General features: G+C 44.1%; 1 protein-coding gene across 1 annotated transcript in view; it reads right to left on the bottom strand.

The window, feature by feature from the left end:
• The window catches only part of LOC310855982 (rho guanine nucleotide exchange factor 2-like), a gene marked incomplete at its 5' end in the record, with an annotated part of 88,136 nt that overhangs the window by 6,747 nt on the left and 59,020 nt on the right, over positions 1-22,369 (bottom strand). Inside the window, 12 exons of the mRNA XM_083761198.1 lie at positions 802-869; positions 2,036-2,208; positions 2,504-2,580; positions 2,762-3,013; positions 3,714-3,831; positions 4,960-5,085; positions 8,732-8,982; positions 9,435-9,578; positions 9,914-10,023; positions 10,624-10,759; positions 10,992-11,055; positions 14,418-14,485. Coding sequence (XP_083617324.1) covers positions 802-869; positions 2,036-2,208; positions 2,504-2,580; positions 2,762-3,013; positions 3,714-3,831; positions 4,960-5,085; positions 8,732-8,982; positions 9,435-9,578; positions 9,914-10,023; positions 10,624-10,759; positions 10,992-11,055; positions 14,418-14,485 — 1,587 coding nt within the window. The remainder of the gene's footprint in view (positions 1-801; positions 870-2,035; positions 2,209-2,503; positions 2,581-2,761; positions 3,014-3,713; positions 3,832-4,959; positions 5,086-8,731; positions 8,983-9,434; positions 9,579-9,913; positions 10,024-10,623; positions 10,760-10,991; positions 11,056-14,417; positions 14,486-22,369) is intronic.

The raw sequence follows: 22,369 nt of genomic DNA, 5'->3' as shown, positions 1-22,369 counted from the left end.
AACCCCTACCATGAAATGTTCTATGAGCAGGGCCTGGCTGTAAACAAGTTCTTGAGCTTAGTCCAGTTACCCTGGGTAAACATGGTACCTTTCCTTTCCTTTGGGGGGGGCTGGCAAAATGTAACACTTTGTGCGCTATACCACTTTAACCCACAACATGGCGCCAGTGGCAAAGAAACCCATGCTATGAGCTTACAAAAAACACTTCCACCTCTAAATGGGTGTCCAAATAATGACACATGCAGATGGACGGGCGTCGATTGTGATGAAATCAGATGAATGTGCTAAAAACTAAAGAGACAGTGGGCAATATGCATAAAATAAACAGAATTTGAGGTTAGATGTGAACACTATGGAGGTGGCAGTTGCCAATTCACCTGTAAATGTCATGGATTTTTACACATTAAATACTGGTTCATTTTTGGAACCAGACCTTCAAAATCTCTTCCAAATCCGTCAACAAGGCCCTGCCATATGCACTGGAAAAATATGTGCGTAATATATATATATTTTTTTACTTTTTTTTCTTTTATAATATAAAAGAAAAAAAATATTATAGGAAAACAATTGGTGGAGAGGTTTGTCTGACCCATGTTATGCTTAGCTGCGATTGGACCGTAGCAGTTTGGGGAGGGGCTTAGCTATAGGTCAATTGACCATGGTTCAGCCATGTGTCAATACAACAGCGTAAACCCACATCTGCTTTAGTCATTTAATTTGCACAAATAATGTTTTATTCACAAACAAAGCCTAAACTGAGAGAACCAGATGGGGGGGGGGACGACAAGACAGACACAGTACCTTTCAGTCTGCGTAGCAAGGCTTTGTCTTCTGTTTCAATCAGCGGAAACTCTTCTCTGGATGGACAGCTAGACAGACAGACAGACAAACAGACATAGACAGTGAGACAGACAGACAGATAGAGCGACAGTGAGGCAGTGGGACCACAAGGTGGCGATATTGTGAGGTCAGTTTCATTATGGGTTCTCAAAAGTGTGGTACTCGGGAACCACATGGACCCTTACAGCTCTCTGTAACTCTGAAAGTGTACACATGGAACCAAATGGACCCTTCCAGCTCTGTAACTCTGAGAGTGTACACATGGAACCAAATGGACCCTTACAGCTCTCTGTAACTCTGAGAGTGTACACATGGAACCAAATGGACCCTTACAGCTCTCTGTAACTCTGAGAGTGTACACATGGAACCAAATGGACCCTTACAGCTCTCTGTAACTCTGAGAGTGTACACATAGAACCAAATGGAAGCCATAATAAGGGTGTGGAAGAGTCATTGTCACTGCCTTTTTTGGTTATGGAGCGGTAGTATTATGTCCTGAGGTTGGTCTCTCTCTCCAGTGATCATACTGGTTGACTACATGGGCAAGCTTGATTTGATCTCTTAAGCCATTTTGGGTTGGTGTTTTAAGCATTATGTTATAGGCTGCTTTAGCTATTGAAATACAAGCTCGTAGCGCGGTCTGCTATTTTAGAAAAAACGTGAAAATGTGGCACACATCTTTGAATATATATTCAGAAAACTGTCAGGATTTAGAAGAAATGTGTAGAATCGTTCCCAGGACAAAAATGGGTTAACTGAGAGATTCCCGTACCAGGACACGATGTTAAAAGTGAGAACACCCAGTGAGTGATCTGCATAGACCTGCATGGTCAGGGTGTGTTTACTAGCATTGAAACTGAGAAGCGATGTGGATGGTCGCCTGATGTGTGCACTGTGTCTGCCGGATGCGTTCCATCCAGATGTTACTGACCTGTGCACTGTCTGCTGGATGCGTTTCATCCAGATGTTACTGACCTGTGCACCGTGTGCCGGATGCGTTTCATCCAGATGTTACTGACCTGTGCACCGTGTGCCGGATGCGTTTCATCCAGATGTTACTGACCTGTGCACCGTGTGCCGGATGCGTTTCATCCAGATGTTACTGACCTGTGCACCGTGTGCTGGATGCGTTTCATCCAGATGTGACTGACCTGTGAACCGTGTGCTGGATGCGTTTCATCCAGATGTTACTGACCTGTGCACCGTGTGCTGGATGCGTTTCATCCAGATGTTGCGCTCGTCCTTGGACGCGGCGTGGAGCTCGTACATCTCCGGCGGCGTGGAGTGGCTGATGAGGAACATGCCTCGCTCCTGATTGGCTATGTCCCTGACGATCAGGTTGTTCAGCGACACCACCGCCGGCTTGTCCTGTAGACGGTCAGAGGGAGAGAGAGGGAGGGAGAGAGAGAGACAGAGACAGAGAGAGACAGAGACAGAGATAGAGAGATATGTAGAGATGTAGAGAGAGACAGAGAGAGACATAGAGAGATATAGAGAGAGACAGAGAGAGAGAGAGACAAAGCAAAAAAAATTAGAGAAGAGGAGAGGAGGAGAGAAATGAGAGGAGAGGATAAATTAGGCATTTGTCAGATATGCTCTTATCCAAAGTGACGAGATCAGTGTGAGGAGAGGAGAGGAAGAGGAGAGGAGAGGAGAGGCTTACCAGTGAAGGGAAGATGTATTTTTGATCTTTCTCCTGAAGAAATACCAAGATGTCTGACATCAATAAAACCTGTACATCTACACACACACAAACACGAGAGAGAGAGAGAGAGAGAGAGAGAGAGAGAGAGAGAGAGAAGGAAAAATCAATCTTTGGTTTTAATCCACCAGTGCATGCACACACACACAGTACACAACAGTACTTTTACTTTCTTTCTCTTTACTTGAAACATTAACTTACACACACACACCCCCTTACCTTTCAGCCGGTTGGAGTTCTGCGTCTTCCAGAGCAGCGTGCCCTCGTGGACGAGGCTCCGCCGCAGCAGCTCGCCGCCGCGGAACGCCCCTCCGCCGCGCACCTCGGCCGCGGCGCGCGGGTCCAGCCGGGAGCGGATCTCCTGCAGCCGCTGGGTGCGCTGCAGCTCCGCCACCTGCTGGTCCACGCTGCTCAGCAGCTCCTTCAGCAGCACCAGGGAGGTGGACAGGGACTGGACCTCCTCCTCGTTACCTGCACAGGTGACACGCATTAGCCCATTGACCCAATTAACCAGAGACCAGGGAGGTGGACAGGGACTGGAGCTCCTCCTCGTTACCTGCACAGGTGACACGCATTAGCCCATTGACCCAATTAACCCATTTTGACCTGAGATCAGATTAAAAAAAATGTCTGTTTGAAAATTACGCTTGATAAAAAGCTATGTTTCTATATCAGTCTTTCTTCGATTTTTCAAAAATAGCAGACCTAGATGTGTAGATGAACTTGTAGCGTGACATCATCATCAAACCAGGAAGTTACGCAGGAATGCCTACTGAGTGGCTAAAAACTACTTCCTGGCCTTACTTTCTGGCCATATAACATCCAAACAGAACATCTAATTGCATTAAACGACATTAAACAATGTTAAACTCACTTTTCCTGTCACTTTGCCACTCGATTTGACCACTTGATGTTCCATCACTTTAAGCAATGCCCATACCCTCTATACAGATCTACAACTTGTAGGTCTTGTAGGTGCAAATCGTTGAATATATATTCTTTCAGAGTGAACGTTTGAGTTTTTCAGAAAACTGTCAGGATCGTCCTCAGGTCTAAATGGGTTAAAATGGGTTAAAAAAAACTTAAATAATGGAAAAAAGTACAGATCTACAACTCAAGTTCGCAACGGGTTGTGAGCTTGACAGAGACAGACAGACAGACAGACAGGTACCCTTGGTGTTGTCCAGGATTCGCTGGATGAGGACGGGGTATTTGGTGATCCTCTGGGTGACCAATAGGATACACTCCTGAACTCCATGACGACGCAGCAACGGACCCTTACTGACCCTCTGGAACACACACACACACACAGACACCATGATTGATTGATTGATTCATGAATAAAAATAAAACAATCTAAAGAAATGCCATAAATTCCACAAATGTGGAAGTGAAAATAGCCTATTTTTCAATAGCTAAAGCATAACATAGTGCTAACACCAAAATGGGTTCCCGTTCAGAATGGGTTGATTAAAGTAATGCCCTACTACTTGATTATACTACAGCGTCACGTCGTAGTGTGTAGATCTGCTACTTTAGCTAGTTTTAAGTGGAATCCTGAAAAGTAACAGTTTTGGACATTTGGAGTTTACAATCGACAGAGGCAATATGGCACATCCATCCATCTTTCTTTCTTTCTTTTCATATTTTTCTCCTTTATGGTGTTGTCCCATGAATAGTTACATTATTCTTGTTCGGAGAACTGAGCCCTTCTGACTTCAATCAGTGTGTGTGTGTGTGTGTGTGTGTGTGTGTGCGTGTGTGTGTGCGTGTGTGTGTGTGTGTGTGCGTGATCTCTCCCTTCGCATGTGAGATCTTACTGGTACCTCCTGACACCACCAGACTCAAATCTTACCAAACTTCCCTCCCTCCCTTCTCTTCTTTTTTCATCTCATCTCCAGTGGTGGAAAGTAACTAAGTGCATTTACTTAAGTACAATTTTTAGGTATTTGTACTTTACCTGAGTATTTCCAATTTCCAATACTTTTACTTCTACTCCACTACATCTCAGATCCAGATATTGTTCTTTTTACGCCACTACATTTATTTGAAAACTTCTTTATATGACAAAACATAGCTCACAATGTTGTAGATCTGCTAAGTCATCAGCACTCATCATCTCATACCGGCCACTCACAACAGAGGGTATGCACGTGACATCATCATCATACCAGGAAGTTATGCGGGAATGCATGTGTCAAAAAACTACTTTCTGTCCTTGACAGCCCCATACATGCAAACAGAAAAGTCATATTTGATTCCATTAAATGACTTTAAACAACATTAAATTCACTTTGTCACTCACTTTGCCACTCGATCTGCCATTCACTTTATGCATGCGCATACCCTCAATCGGGGACCGGGGTACAGTCACCCCCTCAAAAAACGTGAGTACTTTAATCTCCAGCCAGACTCACCCGTACAAAGTGCTGGAACCTCTTGTCTCTGGCCAGCAGCTCCTTGTAGAGTTTAACGGACTTGGGATGTCGACTGCAGAACTCAGAGTACGCCTTCCTCATGTCGTCCGCATGCTGACCTGAGAACTGCACACACACACACACACACACACACACACACACACACACACACACACACACACACACACACACACACACACACACACACACACACACACACACACACACACACACACACACACACACACACACACACACACACACACACACACACACACACACACACACACACACACACACACACACACACACACACACACACACACACACAGCAAGTTATGATTGTGTGCAAAGTTAAAAAAAAAACTCCCCCACCAAAGAGCGATTTTTCGAAAATAGCAGATCTACAAGATCATATAGGCTGGCTTTACTAAACAAATTGACGCACTATGAGCTTATTTCTTGACGACATTGTCAATATATGTAGTACTTACCGTAATTTCCAGACTATAAGCCACGACTTTTTACCCATGATTTGAACCCTGCGGCTTATACAACGGTGCGGCTAATCTATGGATTTTTACAGCTAACGCAGAGCCATCTAAGGCTCTGAGCTAACGTAACGGCCACTAGGGGGCCTTCTAAATCTATCTATGGCCAGTCCATGCATGCATGCAGGCTTTGCAGCTGCCGTTCTGATTGGCCAAAATTCACAACAGCTGTTGTCAAAGTTACAAGTCTACACTGCCTCACGGATGGACGCCTTGTGAGCTTGTAGATCTGCTATTTTCGATTTGCAAGACGTTTCTACGGAGCAGCATAGCATTAGCATGTTACGTTACTTTGGAATGGAGTTATAGCACGGAGGAGAGGCCATCGCTGGTTGAAAAACGATGGGATGTTATTCATTCAATTCATACAAGCCTAAATGTTCACATCAAGTTACAACCACAGTTCCTTTGGTCTTTATAATGGCTAGGTTATTTAATATTACATGCTAGGCTTGCTAGCTAGCCAGAGCATGTGAGCGCTCACATGCTCTGTTGTAGCCCATCGTCATGTGTCCAAATCCCAAAGAACAGATATGTAAACTGTCGACACGCCATGAGCGGTGCATTGGTGATTTGTATGTCTATTCTCATGGACAGTCCGTGAAGCAGATTACGCGTATGGGGCTGGGCTTGAGTCTGAGAGCAGGCCCGGCGCCAGGATGAAATGACTGAGAGGGCAATTGAGATTTTTGAGGGGGCACAAAGGCAAAGAGGTTGATTTAAGGGTGCAAATATCCCCTTTGCCCCCCCGTGGTGCCGGGCCTGCTTGAGAGACAATGATTGATGTAAACTGCTAGCCAAGCTTGCACAGTGCCGTGCCGTGTGCACTGAGCGGCTCGGAGCGGCTCGGAGCGGAGGACAGTTCTCGCTCCGGAAGTCAATCTGACCCATTTAAAAACCCACTCCGCGCTCACGTCAAAATCCCCCCGCTCCGCTCCTCGCTCCGCTCGTGCTCCGCTCACATGCTCTGTAGCTAGCAGGCTACAGTGATCACTGCACTCCGTTGGGCAGAGTGAGGAGGGACTGTGTCTTGAATGCTGCCACTGCAGCTCACACGAGTGGCGGTGACGGCAAAATCCACGTACAGTAGGCTTGTATATGATATGAAAACAATCAGCCAGGATGAATGGATTAGTACGTAGGTTGGAGAAGTAGTCGATAGCTATACTACAATTAAGAAAGAACAACATGACACGGAGACGGTCACTGCTTAATTAAATTAATTTAGGACCTTCCTTCTAGCAGTTAATTTTGTTTTATTAAACACATTTCTCCTGATTTAGCCCATTTTTTGTAATGGCATCATCATGCTATTATGCCCGTGGATATGCAGAGTGAACTTAACAATGATAAATTAATATGATAATACTTTTTATATAATCAGTATAATAGTGGGGCGAGATGGAAAAGGGGCGACCGTGCGGAAACCTTTACATAATGGTAATTAAACATTAAAACACCTGCGGCTTATAGTCCGGTGCAGCTTGTATATGTACATATTTGGGATTTTCCCTAAAATTGGCTGGTGCGGCTTATATTCAGGAGCGCCTTATAGTCCGGAAATTACGGTAGTTTCATCATACCTTAGTTTTTATTTAGTTTAGTTATTTTTTGTCAGTGGAAAAAAAGTCTTAGTTTTAGTCGACGAAATCAAAGCTGTTGTCTAGCAACCACCTTGTTTACACGAACAGTCGACAGGAACCACTTCCTCATAGAAACGACACTGAAGGAGTGTTGCTAGGGAACGCCTGCTACTCATATTCACACACTGCAACAGGAAACGCACCGCCTCTGATACATGTACAATGTTTATGTTAAGTGTGAAACCGACTATGCTTGTACTGCAATACTCTCCGACGTGGATACGTGTTTTCTAGAGGCGAAAGAGTTACCATGTGGGGGTCCCCGGGGGGGACTTTGTCTTACTATTTGTATATTACTATTTGCATATTATCTTTGGTGAGAACCACATATAAGCCCTCCCTGGGTTTCTTTTCTCACCTGCACACACTTCTCTTTTATCGACGTTACCTTTTTTTGTACTGTTTTTATTGTGCGAATAAACTAAACTAAAAGGGAGTGGTTGCACCACTCAAAAGGTTTGGGGAAACACTGATGTTAGGGTACCGGTATAATATAGATTAGAAAGGTTTGGGGAAACACTGATGTTAGGGTACCGGTATAATATAGACAAGTAAGACGCGCAAACGCGTGAAGCGAACGCAGCTTGTGTGTGTGTGGTTGTGTGTGCGTGTGTGTGTGTGTGTGTGTGTGTGTGTGTGTGTGCGCGTGTGCGTGTGTGCGTGTGTGTGTGTGTGTGTGTGTGTGTGCTACAGCTGCGCCCTGTGTGTGTGTGTGCTACAGCTGCGCCCTCTGGTGGCGGGCGGGTGGTGTAACAGTGGGACAGACACACACACAGACATTCAGCCCTTGCTGTCATAGTAAGTGGCTCACTGCGTTCGCAATTAGAAAGGTTTGGGGGAACACTGATGTTAGGGTACCGGTATAATATAGATTAGAAAGGTTTGGGGAAACACTGATGTTAGGGTACCGGTATAATATAGATTAGAAAGGTTTGGGGAAACACTGATGTTAGGGTACTGGTATAATATAGATTAGAAAGGTTTGGGGAAACACTGATGTTAGGGTACCGGTATAATATAGATTAGAAAGGTTTGGGGAAACACTGATGTTAGGGTACCGGTATAATATAGATTAGAAAGGTTTGGGGGAACACTGATGTTAGGGTACCGGTATAATATAGATTAGAAAGGTTTGGGGAAACACTGATGTTAGGGTACCGGTATAATATAGATTAGAAAGGTTTGGGGAAACACTGATGTTAGGGTACCGGTATAATATAGATTAGAAAGGTTTGGGGAAACACTGATGTTAGGGTACCGGTATAATATAGATTAGAAAGGTTTGGGGAAACACTGATGTTAGGGTACCGGTATAATATAGATTAGAAAGGTTTGGGGAAACACTGATGTTAGGGTACCGGTAAAATATAGATTAGCCCATTCTGGGCGGGAACCCCTTTTGGTGTTAGCATCATGTCATGCTTTAGCTATTGAAAAATAGCAGATCTACAAGCTCAAGCTTGTAGGTCTGCTATTTTTTAAATGACCGACATAGAAACGTAGCTTTTTCGGAAAACTGTCCGGATGTAGAAGACATTTTGTAGAATCCGATCTCAGGTCAGAATGGGTTAGATATACCTGCTGAGTGAGCAGGTCTCCCAGGCGGTGTATGGTGAAGTTCCCGTGGCTTCCCGGTGCCAGTCCCTGCGCACGGCGCGCCTGCAGCGTCTCCAGGAAGCGTGTGTGCAGAGCCAGAAGCTGGTCCAGGCAGGGGAACATGGCGTGCACCACGCCGGGCTCCAGCAGCACCTCGTCCAGCATGCCCTGGCGGAACACGCCGTCCATGATGCGCAGCGTGCGCACGTGGTGGAACTCCGTCTGTAGGAACTCTGTGGAAGCGTGTGGAGAGTTGTTTTTATAGGGCAGGATTAGTTTTCGTTTTAGTTTTTTAGTCACATTTTAGTCACCTGGAATGTCTTAGTGTTAGTCTAGTTTTAGTCGAGTAAATGTCTGAAGATTTTAGTCGACTAAATCTACAGTTGATTTAATCGACTAAGATGTGTTAAGACGGAAAGAAAATAAATGGGAAAAATCCTGGCACATACATTGCATAACTTAGTGGTGGCCTATACCTTATGTTTTTAAGGCTACTTTCACCATGTTATGTTAGTTTATAAAACCCATTAAGCGCTTTCAAACATTGTGTGCGCGTGGGTGCATTTTGCATGTGTGTGTGCGTGCGTGTGTATTTGCATGTGTGCGTGTGTGTGTGTGTGTGCGTGCGTGTGTATTTGCAAGTGTGCGTGTGTGCGTGTGAGTGTGCGTGCGTGTGCGTCCATACCGTAGATGACGTCCATGCGTTTGATGACGTCCTTGCGCTGCGTCTGGAGGAACGAGGGCTCCACCACCATGCTCCAGCTGTCCTTCTCCACGTCCCTCCCCTCCACCTCCAAGTCCTCCAGCAGAGACGTGTAGTACACCTCCCCTACACACACACACACACACACACACACACACACACACAAGGATGTCAGTGCATTGCTCTGCGTGTGAAGTTAACCACCCATTTTGACCTGAGATCAGATTCTAAAAATGTCCTCTACATCCTGACAGTTTTCTGAAAAAGCCGTGTTTCTATGTCAGCCGTTCTTTAGATTTTTCTATTATAGCAGTCCTACAAGCTCTTGTAGATCTGCTATTTTTCAATAGCTAAAGCAAAAGGGGTTCCTGCCCAAAATGGGTTAAGATAAATACATTGTGCGTGCGTGCGTGTGTGTGTGTGCGTGCATGTGTGTGTGTGTGTGTGTGCGTGTGCGTTACCTTCATCATTAATGGATTCCATAGACATCGATCTGTTTCTGAAGTTGAGAGAGTCCGTCGACTGAGACAGAATCCTCCTCAAACCCAACGGAGAGTCATCATTCAGGTTACTGAGAGAGAGAGAGAGAGAGAGAGAGAGAGAGAGAGAGAGAGAGAGAGAGGTAGAAGTTCAACGACTCATATGTGCCGCGGGTTCGAGTCCAGAGCCCGTCCGCCTGTGCCGCATGTCCCCCCCTTCCTGTCTAATTACTGTACGTGAACCCTTTCAAATAAAGCCAAAAAAGAATATCTTAATCCATGTTTTGATCTGATCGGATCGTTAGCCACCGTTCGTTAGCACAACAGTCCAAGTGGGACAGTGAAGCGCCAATGCACGCGCATTCACTTGCATTCAATGGTCCTCGTTCAAATGCCTGTATCTCCAAATCGGCGCAATGAATGTCGTTTCTGGTGAAAACAAAGGTTTTTTCCAGCGGCCGACAGCAGGCGGCGCTGTGATACTCGCAGTCGGGTTTAAAAAAAAAATAGCAGATGTACAAGCCCACAAACCTGCCGCAATGCAGTGTCGTGAGTTTTGTCACATCATTGCGCTTAAGTGGTTATTAAAAGCACCCGCGTTAAGCCGCTACTACAAAAGAGGAAAAAAAGGCTTTCAGACGTCACACTTCCTGTATTGGCCAACCAATCAGACTGCGCGGCCGCGGACTCACCCGGCGATGTTATTGGTGGAGACGCTCTTGGAGAGGCCGGAGAGGCCGGTGCGAACCCGCCTGGAGCCCAACAGAGACTGTCGCAGGCTGTCTGACGGGTAGATGGCCGAGGTAGGACGCTCCTTCATCGCAGGGGCTGAGAAAGAGAGAGAGACAGAGACAGACAGAGAGAGAGAGAGAGAGAGGCCAAAATAATTTAAATTAAAAAAAATTACAATCACTTCAAGTGACCAATACGAACAACAGTGCAAAAGGAAGAAGAGGAGAGAGAGAGAGAGAGAGAGAGAGAGAGAGAGAGAGAGAGAGAGAGAGAGAGAGAGAGAGAGACACAGGCAAAGAGAGGAAGAGAGACAGACAGACAGACTTACTCTTGTTCCTCAGTGACACATTCTGAAGTGCTGCGCTGTTCCTCACCAGAGACAACTTTTGTTGCTGTTTAAGACAGACAGACAGACAGACAGACCAGTTAACTTCAACACACAGGGATCATTGAGGTCTTACTCAACTCAAGACAGAAGACAGGTGGCACAGCAGTAGTTCCCGCATAGCAATACAACTATTCCACAGTCTCTGAATGCTACAGTATATATACAGTACTGTATATAGAGTCTGGAACTACAACCTCCAGAAAGCCGAGAGCGGAAGCCGTCATCCGTTCCGTCGTTTAATATATTTTGACATTTTATTTTAGAATTGACGTTTCTGCCCAGCAGCAAGCTATATTATATATATATATATATGCGTATGATTATTTTGTATTTACTATTTACATTAGGACAAACATGCGATGACTGTAAAGACGAAACGGAAGCGGCGTCCACATCCACATTATCCTCATACGGTCCCTCCAGACCGTACGAGAGAGACAGTTTTCTGAAAAAGCTATGTTTCTATGTCAGTGGTTCGACTTTAAAAAAAATAGCAGACCTACAAGCTTGTGTGGCGCGCTACGAGCTTGTAGATCTGACATTTTTCAATAGCTAAAGCATAGCATAATGCTAACACCAAAAGGGGTTCCCGCCCCCAAAATGGGTTAAACCGGTTACACAGGAAATAAAACCACTATCCGTTTAGCATGTATAATGAGACCAGCTGGGCCCGTTGCTGTGTGAAAAGGGCCTCAAGGCTTTGTGATAGTCACTGCGAAGTTGCTTTGTGTAAATAAATACGAGCGGAGAGAGAGCGTTCACAAACGGCCATCCCTGAGGCACAGAGTTAGAGTTAACCACCAGAGTCAGTTTAGAGCTGGCCCAGAGTCAGTTTAGAGCTGGCCCAGAGTCAGTTTAGAACTGGCCCAGAGTCAGTTTAGAGCTGGCCCAGTCAGTTTAGAGCTGGCCCAGAGTCAGTTTAGAGCTGGCCCAGTCAGTTTAGAGCTGGCCCAGAGTCAGTTTAGAGCTGGCCCAGAGTCCGTTTAGAGCTGGCCCAGAGTCAGTTTAGAGCTGGCCCAGAGTCAGTTTAGAGCTGGCCCAGAGTCAGTTTACAGCTGGCCCAGAGTCAGTTTAGAGCTGGCCCAGAGTCAGTTTAGAGCTGGCCCGGAGTCTTGTTTAGAGCTGGCCCAGAGTCAGTTAGAGCTGGCCCAGTCAGTTTAGAGCTGGCCCAGAGTCAGTTTAGAGCTGGCCCAGTCAGTTTAGAGCTGGCCCAGAGTCAGTTTAGAGCTGGACCAGTCAGTTTAGAGCTGGCCCAGAGTCAGTTTAGAGCTGGCCCAGTCAGTTTAGAGCTGGCCCAGAGTCGAAATGTCGAAAAGAGGGGAGCGGAGAAAAAAAACAAGAAAAACAACAAGAGATACTTTGGCAGCCCTTTATCCCCCTGTGCATGCACATTTCTGTTAGTAGCAAACCACAGCGTGCAAAGCCGCCTTTGTCTTTGTTTTAACCCATTTTGGGACAGGAACCCCTTTTGGAGTTTTTAAGCAATATGTTTTTAGTAGAGCTGGGACTCGATTAAAAAATTTAATCGTAATTAATCGCAGGCTCTGCGATTAATTAATCTAGATTAATCGCATTTTAATCGCATATCATTATTTGACCCGAGAACAGTGAGAAAGCAATTTTTTCAAATGGATTTTGGTATTATGACTTTATGAGTGAAGGAATGAATAGTGAATACATAAACTTCAGCAACAAAACATTGTTTATTTTTTATCAGGTGGTACTTAACCAAAACCAACAGATCAGTGCCATTTTTGCCATAAAGTGCAGCTTTTTTTTGTTGAATATACAGTCTAGACCATATCAATTCAAGGACCTGTAAACTCACAAGTAAAACAAATGTATACTATTTCAAGTACATTCCAGAACCCTGACCATTAGAAAACAAAACATCTGTTTCTTCAGAGGACAAACAGCCATAACAACATACAAATAAAATAGACCCTATTTCAATCCAACTCTCCCATAACCTTGGAAAAATATGAAACAGTTAACTGTTCAAGTTCAAGCTTTTTGTCATAAAGCTGCTGGATTCTTTTTGAGATTGTCTTTCTGCATGGCAGCACATATGTTGTGTCAGACGAAGCTATCTGTAGCACTTTTTGCAGCCCCATATCTTCGACCACCGCAAGTGGTCTACAGTTGACTGCAACCCAGTAAGCCAGGGAGTTTGTTATTTTGTCAGACGTGGACTTAGTCATCTTGCCTCTGAAACCAGGCATCAGGTCGAGTGTAGGTTGCGACGTTGAAGAAGACGGAGTAACGTGAACTTCCACGCTAGCTGCAACATGTTTGGCATTGATGTGATATGTGAGGGACGATGTGCTGCGGTGATAGGCAAATTCTTTGTCGCATAATGTGCATAAAACTGCATTTTTGTCCACGCTTCCATCGGCTCGCTTTTTAAATCTAAATGTCCCACTAAATTTCCCAAGCTGCGCATTCTTATTTGCGTCTGCACTCATGCTAATTGCTAACGTGTGCTGTTCCAGTTTGTTGTTGTTATCGTCTAGTACTAGCGGAAGTGAATGCTCACTGCTCAGACAGCAATGCTGCTGGGTGCGTCAGCATCTTAGGTAAGTGAAAACGCGCGCCCAGTGAGAAACGTTCCGGTTCGGCGGTGAAAACAAAATATGCGATTAAAATGCGTTAATGCGTTACTTTTTTTAGCGCGTTAATTTTTCTGTAGTTAATCGTAATTAATCGCAATTAGTCCCAGCCCTAGTTTTTAGCTATTGAAAAATAGCAGATCTACAAGCTCGTAGGTCTGCTATTTGTTTTTATATCGTGAAAATGTGGCGCAAATCTTTGGATATATATTATTTCAGAGTAAAAGTTTTTAACTCAAAACGAACAACATATTTTCAGATGGGGGTCCGCAGCCAAATACAGATAATTCTGGCCGTCCTCGACATGAAAAAGGTTGAGCACCGCTGTCATAAGAAACACAGGGTTTTTTTCAGAAAATTTAGAAGGCAATTAGTAGAATGGTCCTCTAGGTCTGAATAGGTCAAATGGGCCACCATTAGCAATTCCGCAAAACCGTCCCCCCCCGTTTGCGGTGTAATCCACGCTATGTACGTACGCGGCCTGCACCCGATGTGCAGGTTGGTTGCCCCTGTATGGTTTCCTCCTGTGTCGGTGTATGACTGTTACTTTCTTAGCTTACACATGTTTCATGATAAATGCTTTTTCATGTGATGTATTCCCATGCTTTTTTGTTCTTGCTTAATGTAAATCGCTCTGGATTAAGAGAGTCTGCTAAATGCCTAAATTGTATGAATGAATGGCTGAATCACAATCTATGCGAAGCGCGTTGGATAAAATAAGTGCAATTATGAATGCATAACGAATGTATAGTCTCACCCTCTGTTTCATCTTGGTACAGTTGTCCAGAGTGTCTCTGCAGCGGTTGTGTATGGTGACGTTACAGGCTGGAAAAGCACACACACACACACACACACACACACACAAACACAGATATTGTTATCCATATACATTTTTCATGAACATTTTTCAACGTGGAAATGAGTATGACAATTAACGTATGCAAAAACAAAACAAAAGAATCGTGAGTATCTCAAATAATTTGCGATTAGGCGATTAGTAATAATTGTGCCAATTGGCCAATCTACAACCACAGGAATGATGCACAGTGTCCACAGATCTAGGATCAGATTCCTGCACTCCTTCCTATCTGTAAACAGTACGTTTTAACAGCTGATCAGAGGTCAGTAGTAGAGGTATGTACTATTGGTAAGGAGTAGTCTAACAGCTGATCAGAGGTCAGTAATAGAGGTATGTACTATTGGTAAGGACTAGTCTAACAGCTGATCAGAGGTCAGTAGAAGTGTGTACTATTGGTAAGGACTAGTCTAACAGCTGATCAGAGGTCAGTAGAAGTGTATACTATTGGTAAGGAGTAGTCTAACAGCTGATCTGAGGTCAGTAAATAGAGGTGTATACTATTGGTAAGGACTAGTCTAACAGCTGATCAGAGGTCAGTAAAGGTCTATACTATTGGCAGTGTGGTTTTATTTAACATTTCCTAACAGCAGGTCTGATGTCAGTGTGGAACACACAGCTGCCTTTGTTCCCATAACCACCCTGACATTAACGCACACACACACCACATGTACTCTTAACACACATGCAAGCACGCACGCACACAACACACCACATGGAACCACTCAACAACGCTGCAGCTATTAAACTGACTGGTTCCTGTTTAGAACCACAGCGCGCACACACACACACACACACACACACACACACACACACACACACACACACACACACACACACACACACACACACACACACACACACACACACACACACACAGTTTAAAATAACTATTGTCTAGGGCGTGTTCCTTATAAAAGGGTGTCTTGTAATCATCTGAAAGCCGTAGTTGTGCTGAGCTGCGAAGCTGCAGAGCTTTTGCTCTTGCGTTTGAGTCTTCGAGGCACAGAGCTCACTCAGGGAAATTACCAAGAGTTTAAACTTAATCCCTTTCATATTGCCGGCAATTATAAAATAGCCCAATCTGCCGTTTTTGGGCGAAATGTTTTACAAGTCGTCTCTTCCGCCTGTCCCTGGCGGTGTTGTTGTTTTTGGCGGCAAATTTCTATTTTAGTTTTAAGTCATAGTCTTTGGAATGAAACGTTTTGTTTTAGTCATATTTTAGTCACCTGGAATGTTTTTTAGTGTTTAGTCTAGTTTTAGTCGACTAAATGTCATATGATTTTAGCCGACTAAATCTGCAGTTCATTTAGTCATTTTACACTACACAAAATACAAGCTCACAACGCGTCGCGCTGAGCATGCAACCATGTGTAAAATGACTTATACTGAAACTCTTGTCCACTAGTCCCTTCCTAACATTTTAGTCTAGTTTCTATCTGTTGACAAAATTGTCAATACATTTAGCTTAGTCATCGCAGCTTAGTTTCCATTTAGTTTTCGTCAGTGAAAAAAGGTAGTCGACAAACATTTTTCGTCTTAGTTTTAGTCGACAAAAACAACACTGGTCCCTGGAAGAGAAACCTTTCAAACTGGGTCCTCTACATCAGTGGTTCCAGAACTCTCTAGCCTGCGACTCCAAAAGAGAAATGAGAATATTTGCCCCGGTGACCCAAACTAGTAAAAAAATTGCCGATCTACAAGCTCACAACACTTCGCTTCACGCCGCGTTGTGAGCTTGTAGATCGGCTACAGCCAGTAGGGATGTTAATAGTTCATCGTTGATCGATTAATCGCCGTGCAAGGAATTAGTCGGTTAAACTTTGATAACTCATCGAATTCATCGAAGCGTCGCTGCTTTTGCATGTGACGTGACAGACAAGACAGTGCACTTTTCATTTGTTCCTATTTCTCATACAAAGACGCCATTGCCTGGCCCTGTATCGCAAATGGTCAAATAACTATTTGATTAAGGAATAGAAATGACTTTTGTATTACCTCTGTATATGAGCAAAGTGTAGATTTTTATGTTAGACAATAGACATTGAGGGAAATTAAGATTTGCCTATTATTTCTTTTGCCAAACTAACCGGTTAATTAATCGATACGCTTATCAAAACGTATCAATTGACTATTAATGCATGAATCAATTCCCATCCCTACTCGCCGGCATATCATTCCCCGCCGGCTCCGCTCTAGGAGAGCAGCACAGCTGAGTTTGATAACTGGTTTTGATTAGGTGTTCCATCATGCTCGTTTGAAGCACGGCTAGATGGCTATACGTCAACCAATGAGATTGCTTCCTCGAAACGACCTGTTGTGGGCTATAATAATTATAATAGAGGGGGCTGTTCATGCAGCCTGAACTGAGACAAGCTGGAGATTTTAACCCATTCTGACCTGAGATCAGATTCTAAAAATGTCTTCTACATCCTGACAGTTTTCCATTCTGACCTGAGATCAGATTCTAAAAGATGTCTTCTATGTCAGTCGCTCTCAAAAAATTTTTCAATAGCTAAAGCATAACATAATGCTATAACACCAAAAGGGGTTCCCGATCAAAATGGGTTAAGAACGTACGCAACATGGAAACTGTTTTAAAGTATTGTACAGAAACAACTAAAGTCTCTTTGATGTTTACGTTGTATACTATTACTACAAAACAATCTAAAATAAAAGGGATTTAAGATCATTAAAGCTGGGCTGTTGTTGCCCTGAGTCCAATGCATTTCTGCCTATACTTCCGGTATAGCGGTACGCTCAATAGAAGTCTATGTATAGGAGAGCCTCCATTGGACCTGAAGCCCCATGAAGTGAACACAGTTTGCGTAACTCTCTGTCTATATCTAAGGCTCTGCGCCCACCCTAGTGCCTCGTTCTGATTGAGGTCTCTTCCCGTTAACCCATTCTGACCCGAGATCAGATTCATACAAGGTTTCCAACTGGACACACACTGGTCTGATTAACCCATTCTGACCCGAGATCAGATTCTAAAAATGTCAGTCGCTCTTCGATTTTTCAAAAATAGCAGACCTACAAGCTCGTAGCGCGCCACTCGGTGGCGCGCTACGAGCTTGTAGATCTGCTATTTTTCAATAGCTAAAGCATAACATGATGCTAACACCAAAATGGGTTCCCGTTCAGAATGGGTAGGTTTTTTCCTTCCCAGTGTCAGAGGTCAAACGCATATGCTTCACCAGGGGAAGATTATCACCATCAGACATGTAAAGCGTCTCGAGACAAACTGAACGGAACGGGCATCTGTTCAAACACACACGGCGACCCCGTCAGCCCCGAAACCAGGCGCCTGAGCATAACACGTTTGAACTTTGACCCCCCAGTTTGCGCTGCCCCCCCCCCCCCCCCCCATATATATATAATACTAGACTCCCAGGCAGCAGCGTGGTGAGGCAACAGAAGCTGAGCAGCGAGCTGGAGAAAGAAACGTATTCACGCGTCCCTCCTCCGTTTACAGAATGTCAAAACCCAACAGCTCCTAAATGAATCCCACCATCAGCGTTGTGAGCTTGTAAAACTAGACGCAATCAAATATGATTAGTTTAGTTTAGTGCCAAAAAAAAAACCCAAAGGGGCTTATCGAGTGGCCTTCCTGAGATTAAATAGCAGAATTAAGATACGAATAATATAGGTATAGGCCTAAAGATAACAAAAAAAATTATAATCATTAATAAAAACACTAATAATAATAATAATATCAGTAATAACATGGACATAAGACGTGTTGCCCAAGCTTGTTAATAAAAGAAAATTGCAGTAATTGTTATCTTGAAAAGAACTGAGGCTCCGATATGTGACGGTAAGTTATTACAAAAAGTGTGGTCCTCTGAACTGGATGGAAAATTGGGGGCCGATGTTGTTATTATCTAGGGGGGGGGGGGGGGGGGGGGATGGGGGGTCACTGCCTGAAAAGATTGAGAACAACAGGGCTAGTATAGTATAGTGGTTAATGACAGGACAATGTCAGTATTCAGATCAGGGCTATACCAGGTTTGATGATTCGTGATGTATGTTGTGTACCCTTACTGTGATTTAGCCTGGCTCAACTTTCTCTCTCTGTGTGTGTGTGTGTGTGTGTGTGTGTGTGTGTGTGTGTGTGTGTGTGTGTGTGACAGCAGTCACGTCGCCTGCTCTTTAGGCCCTCTCTAGCAGCAGCTACAGAGACAGCTGTGGGTCGGTTGGGTCCGTCCTTCTGTCCAACACCACCACATATCTCTTGCAACCAACTTTGGCTGCCGTGGAATTCTTTCACACACCTCCGTGAACACCAGAAAATGGCCCCTATACTATTGACTTTGGTGGTGACCCCTATAGCCTATATAGCCTAGGCTTTTTGAGCGGTGCAACCACTCCAAGGAACAGCATTGTCCGTGTGTGTATACCCATGTGGCCATGAGCACGAGAATGACTATTAGAACCAGTAGGGGCGCTGTTTGCCAGAAACAGAGAGAGAGAGATAGTGCTGCACTGCTTTTCAAATGGGGTCTTTGCCCTGAAAATGAATGAAATAAATTTTCAGGGCAAGACCTCGACCTCGCGCGTGCGGACTCGGCCCCCAGCACGGTACCCTAGTCAAAATATGGCCCTTGAGGAAAATTAATTGGGGAACCCTTATGCGCTATACCTTTCCGACCAATGTCCAGTTGGGGTGTAGTAGCACAGGGACTTTATTCTTGATAAAATAGACACAAATCTGTTCGATCTACATCAAACCCTGGTTTGTTTTCTGCATGGCCTGGCCCTCTGAGCCTTGGCCGTAACGAGCAGTTATAGCAGAGTCTCTGCTCTGACGTTTTATTGCGCCACAACAAGGAAAGGAAATTCCTTTTTCCACAGCACTGTACTTATTTAACAGACGACAGTCACACAATGACAGGCAGGCAATGGCAAAAACAACAAGATGACAGACAGCGGTATACACACACACACTCAGGCCTGTTTCAGTGACATCTGTGGTTTTAACCCATTTTGGTGTTAGCATCATGTCGTGCTTTAGCTATTGAAAAATAGCAGATCTACAAGCTCATAGCGCGCCACCGAGTGGCGCGCTATGAGATTGTAGGTCTGCTATTTTCGAAAGAATCGAAGAACGACTGACATAGTAGAAGACATTTTATAGAATCTGATCTCAGGTCAGAATGGAAAACTGTCGGGATGTAGAAGACATTTTTAGAATCTGATCTCAGGTCAGGGTTAAGGCAGCTGTGAGTGGGCTATTAGGGTATAAAGGCAGCCCCCGAGAAGAGACCTATGGTTTTCTGGGCATAGATGGGGTCTCCTGATTGAGCGGATGATATCGTTACATAATGTTGTAGTATTGTTTTGTAGTCATCAGGATGATATTGTTACGTCATGTTGTAGTATTGTTTTGTAGTCATCAAGATGATATCGTTACGTCATGTTGTAGTATTGTTTTGTAGTCATCAGGATGATATCGTTACGTCATGTTGTAGTATTGTTTTGTAGTCATCAGGATGATATCGTTATGTCATGTAGTATTGTTTTGTAGTCATCAGGATGATATCGTTACGTCATGTTGTAGTATTGTTTTGTAGTCATCAGGATGATATTGTTACGTCATGTTGTAGTATTGTTTTGGAGTCATCAGGATGATATTGTTACGTCATGTTGTAGTATTGTTTTGTAGTCATCAGGATGATATCGTTACGTCATGTTGTAGTATTGTTTTGTAGTCATCAGGATGATATCGTTACGTCATGTTGTAGTATTGTTTTGTAGTCATCAGGATGATATCGTTACGTCATGTTGTAGTATTGTTTTGGAGTCATCAGGATGATATTGTTACGTCATGTTGTAGTATTGTTTTGTAGTCATCAGGATGATATCGTTACGTCATGTTGTAGTATTGTTTTGTAGTCATCAGGATGATATCGTTACGTCATGTTGTAGTATTGTTTTGTAGTCATCAGGATGATATCGTTACGTCATGTTGTAGTATTGTTTTGTAGTCATCAGGATGATATCGTCACGTCATGTTGTAGTGTTGTTTTGTAGTCATCAGGATGATATCGTTACGTCATGTTGTAGTGTTGTTTTGTAGTCATCAGGATGATATCATTACGTCATGTTGTAGTATTGTTTTGTAGTCATCAGGATGATATCGTTACGTCATGTTGTAGTATTGTTTTGTAGTCATCAGGATGATATCGTTGCGTCATGTTGTAGTATTGTTTTGTAGTCATCAGGATGATATCGTTACGTCATGTTGTAGTGTTGTTTTGTAGTCATCAGGATGATATCGTTACGTCATGTTGTAGTATTGTTTTGTAGTCATCAGGATGATATCGTTACGTCATGTTGTAGTGTTGTTTTGTAGTCATCAGGATGATATCGTTACGTCATGTTGTAGTGTTGTTTTGTAGTCATCAGGATGATATCTTTACATCATGTTGTAGTGTTGTTTTGTAGTCATCAGGCAGGAACAATCATCCAGAACTTCCTTTTCCCTCAAACCGGAAGAATAACAATAAAAGCTCTCCCAGCCTGCAGCTTTTATTGAGAACAATGCACCATTCATATCACATTAGATGTGACAGAATCGTTGTTGTCGATAATGGCCAGATTAGGAGTAACAACAGACTGGCCTCTTTTAATCTGCAGATAATCTGTCTGGACAATAATCTGACACCTATAGCGGAGCCACGCTGAGCCGCCCGTGATCAGCGGCACACACACTGTCGCACGTGCGCGCACACGCACACACACACACACACACACACACACACACACACACACACACACACACACACACACACACACACACACACACACACACACACACACACACACACACACACACACACACACACACACACACACACACACACACACACACACACACACACACACACACACACACACACACACTAATATATGACCTGGTCTGTGTGTGTGTGACTGGAGGTCACACACAGTTCATATTTAAATAGACTAGCCCTTACCCGTTGTGAAATACTTGGCCGTGTGGGGTACTGCACCCTGGGTGCGTTTTCAAATGTTTTATTCACTAATAAATTCATTGTTAATTTATAATTTGTTAAATTGGAATTTCTGTGTGAAAAGTGGGAGTGATTGGTGCAGGCGGTGAGGAGATACGGCAGTGTTTCTGACACACGGACAGACATTCAGACATTGTCAGAATTATAGTATGATGATATGATGATGATGATGACCATTAATTAGCCTCACTATTTGTTAACCCACTACTTGTAAAATATATCGGTTACTCACTTCTATAATGAGTACTTAACATCCAGACAGAGAAATAGAGACACATCTAAGTCTCTCTGCCTGTAGAACGAGGTCACCAAAAAGCGTACAACATAATCTGTTGACCCGGAAAAGTGTGTGTGTGTGTGTGTGTGTGTGTGTGTGTGTGTGTGTGTGTGTGCGTGCGTGCGTGTGTATGTGTGTGCGCGAGTGAGAGACGGCGAAAGAACAGCTATCTTTGCTGTGCCTTTGAAAAAAAAAGCACTCAAAATCGTGTCCAGCTCATTCACTGGAAGACTGCACGCACACACACACACACACACACGCTCACACACACACACGCACAGAATTAACAGATCGGGTGCAGTTTGGTTAAAGAATGGCGTGTGCAAGGAAGTGGGGATATGATGTAAGGTCGCGACCTCGCCCTACATGTTGAATGGTCGCCCCACAGAGACTGTGAACTGGGGCGAGGGGTACCACCTGCGCGTGTGTGTGTGTGTGTGTGTGTGTGCGCGCTCTAGTCTGGAGGAGGGGAGTTACATCTGTTAGTGGGTGGGAGACAGGATTAGCACAGTCTGTCTGTCTCACGCACACACACAGCT

The sequence above is a fragment of the Protomyctophum parallelum genome, assembly GCF_964188405.1.
Source record: "Protomyctophum parallelum genome assembly, chromosome: 3".
NCBI lineage: Eukaryota > Metazoa > Chordata > Actinopteri > Myctophiformes > Myctophidae > Protomyctophum > Protomyctophum parallelum.
Note: the sequence above shows the minus strand (reverse complement) of the source record. Positions and strands in the feature narration are given on the sequence as shown.